Here is a 2,751-nt window from a genome sequence, read left to right on the forward strand (position 1 = left end):
TACACAAAAGTAAAGCTGACGTCATCCACTGTGCCACCAATACTGTGCCCAGCTCTTTGCTGTTAACCAAAGAGGACAGAATGTAATGTTTTTTTTTTGTTTCAGTGTTTGGTAATGCTTTGCAATTAGCTTTGCAAATGCTAGTTTAGCGCCCTTCTTAAAATTAGAGCCACAGCCCTAGTCTAATTTTTAAGTTTTGGTAGCAGTAATGTTGCTAACAGGACAGTAACTGAGAGGTGGAGCACTAACAAGCTGCTTAGTGCCTAAGACCCTGGGCTTGATCAGCCATTAAATAAACCTTGAAGTTAATGTGCTAATTCATCACCGAGGTAGACTTTTGTTTGGTTGTTTTTGAGACAAGGCTTCTCTGTGTAGTCCTGGCTATCCTGGAACTTGCTAGTGCTGAGATTAGAGGTGTGAGCCACCACATTCAGCTCTGTGTTAGACTTTTAAATCGCTAATGTCAGTTCCCCCCACCCCCCGATTTTATTTCCAGAAGTTGGGATATCCAAAGAGGAAGCTTTAGAAACTCTACAGATCATAAGAAGAGAATGTCTCGCAGATAAACCAAGATGTGCTGGTACTTCCGTGACAGTCAAGAAGTGCACAGCCCTGGAACTTCTTGAACAGGAACACACCCAGGGCTTCATAATCACCTTCTGTTCAGCCCTAGATAACATTCTCGGGGGTGGAATACCCCTAACGAAAATGACAGAAGTTTGTGGTGTACCAGGTGTTGGGAAAACACAATTATGGTAAAATAAGAACGTTCTCTTCTTAAGTATGGACTTAGTGTTTTATGTAACTAATAGAGTATTATGCTGTGTTGTCAGAATACCAAAAAGTGTGTGTTAATACTTCCTGCAACAAACCATCAGCTTACCGTTCATATTATCTCAGGCACCATCTTAGTGAAAGGATAGAGCAGCTTCGATGTCAGAAATGTTTCTTTGATAATACAATATAATCACTACAGTAAGCAGATTCTCTCCTAATAGTTGGCTTCTGAGATGTATTTGTCAGATGTTTTAAAGTTGATATATATATGATAAAGAATCCTGAACCAGGCTTGGTAACATACTCCTATAATTTCATCACTCAGGATACTGAAGCAGGATTGCTATGAGTTGGAGGACAGTCTGGACTATATAATAATTGTTAGACCAGCCAGGGATATATAGTAAGACCTGGTGTCAACAACAACAAAAAAAGTATGTTGAGCTGGAGAGATGGTTCAGTGGTTAAGAGCATTGACTGCTCTTCCAGAGGTCTTGAGTTCAATTTCCCAGCAACCACATGGTGGCTCACAAACCTGCAGACAGAACACACACACACACACACACACACACACACACACACACACACATATATATCTCAAATAAATCTTTTTTTTATTTGTTTTTCAAGACAAGGTTTATCTGTGTAGCCTTGACTGTCCTGGACTAGGCTGGCCTCAAACTTACAGAGATCTGCCTGTCTCTGCCTCCCAAGTGCTGGAACTAAAGGCATACACCACCACCACCTGGCTCAAATAAATAAATCTTTAAAAAAAGTATGTCTACCTCGGTGTAGTGACACACTCCTGTAAATATAGCAGTAAAGCTGGAGATTGAGAGTTGAAGGTTCAGCCTGGGCCACATTTCCAGACCCTAACTCAGAAAAAGGGAGAAAATATAAACCAATTCCTAGAAACCTAAAAACCACAAAGAGTTATTTAATCGTAATTTTGTGTAATACCTGCACTGCACTATAATCTAGGCATCTATGGATTCATATGTAGTTGGAGCTATGGAGAGTTAGCCATCTCTGTTGCCTTGGGGTATTACTTTTGTATTTAGAAAACTTGATGGTTTAGCTGATGATTAGACACAGTTTACAAAAGACATTTTGATAGTTATGATAATGATTTGGTCATTTCTTGACAGTATGCAATTGGCAGTGGATGTGCAGATTCCAGAATGTTTTGGAGGAGTGGCTGGTGAGGCAGTATTTATTGACACAGAGGGAAGTTTTATGGTTGATAGAGTGGCAACCCTTGCAACTGCCTGCATTCAACACCTTCGCCTTATAGCAGGAGCACACACGGACAAAGGTGAGTTAGCACAAAGTGCTCCTTCTGTACGAGAAAGACAGTTTGTATTTGTGCCATTTCAGACTTCAGTAAGAGGTTGTCCCAAACTTGAAGCTTCTGCCTGTTAACAGTACTCTCCCTGAAGCCTAGCTGTCTGTGATCATTCTGCCTCAGTCTCCAGAATGCTGGAATGGCAGTCCCGTGTCGTACCCAACTTAGCAGCCATTGCTTTTTTAAATTTAATTAATTTTTTTTAATGGTTTTTCAAGTCAGGGTTTCTCTGTGTAACAGTCTTGGCTGTCCTGTAACTCACTTTATAGACCAGGTTGGCTTCAAACTCCCAGAGGTCTGCCCGCCAAACCTCCCAGGTGCTGGGATTAAAGGCGCTCAGCACCACACCCAGCACAGCTGACGTCCTTCACCACTGAGTCACCTATCCAGCACAACAGACTTACTTTTATAAGTAATTGAGAAGGTAAGCACTTGGCCAATGCAAAGGCTCAGCAGCTAAAGGTGCTTGTCACCAAGCTTGATGATGTGAATTTGACCTCTAGAACTGCTATAACAGAAGAAGAGAACTGAAAATTGTCCCCTGAAGTCCACAGATGCACTGTGGCGTTTGCATAAACAGGCACACACAGTTCATTACAAACAAAAACAGATTCTTTTTTTTTTTTTTT

General features: G+C 41.2%; 1 protein-coding gene across 1 annotated transcript in view; it reads left to right on the top strand.

Moving 5' to 3' along the window:
• Window positions 1–453: 453 nt before the first annotated feature.
• Window positions 454–2,751, top strand: part of Rad51c (RAD51 paralog C) — a gene marked incomplete at its 5' end in the record, with an annotated part of 21,240 nt that continues 18,942 nt past the window's right edge. Inside the window, 2 exons of the mRNA XM_050119543.1 lie at window positions 454–755; window positions 1,926–2,196. Of these exons, the coding sequence (XP_049975500.1) occupies window positions 454–755; window positions 1,926–2,196 (573 nt within the window). The remainder of the gene's footprint in view (window positions 756–1,925; window positions 2,197–2,751) is intronic.

This window comes from Alexandromys fortis, unplaced genomic scaffold, assembly GCF_014885135.2.
Source record: "Alexandromys fortis isolate MF-2015 unplaced genomic scaffold, M_Fortis_MF-2015_v1.1 scaffold_173, whole genome shotgun sequence".
In the NCBI taxonomy this organism is placed as follows: Eukaryota; Metazoa; Chordata; class Mammalia; order Rodentia; family Cricetidae; genus Alexandromys; species Alexandromys fortis.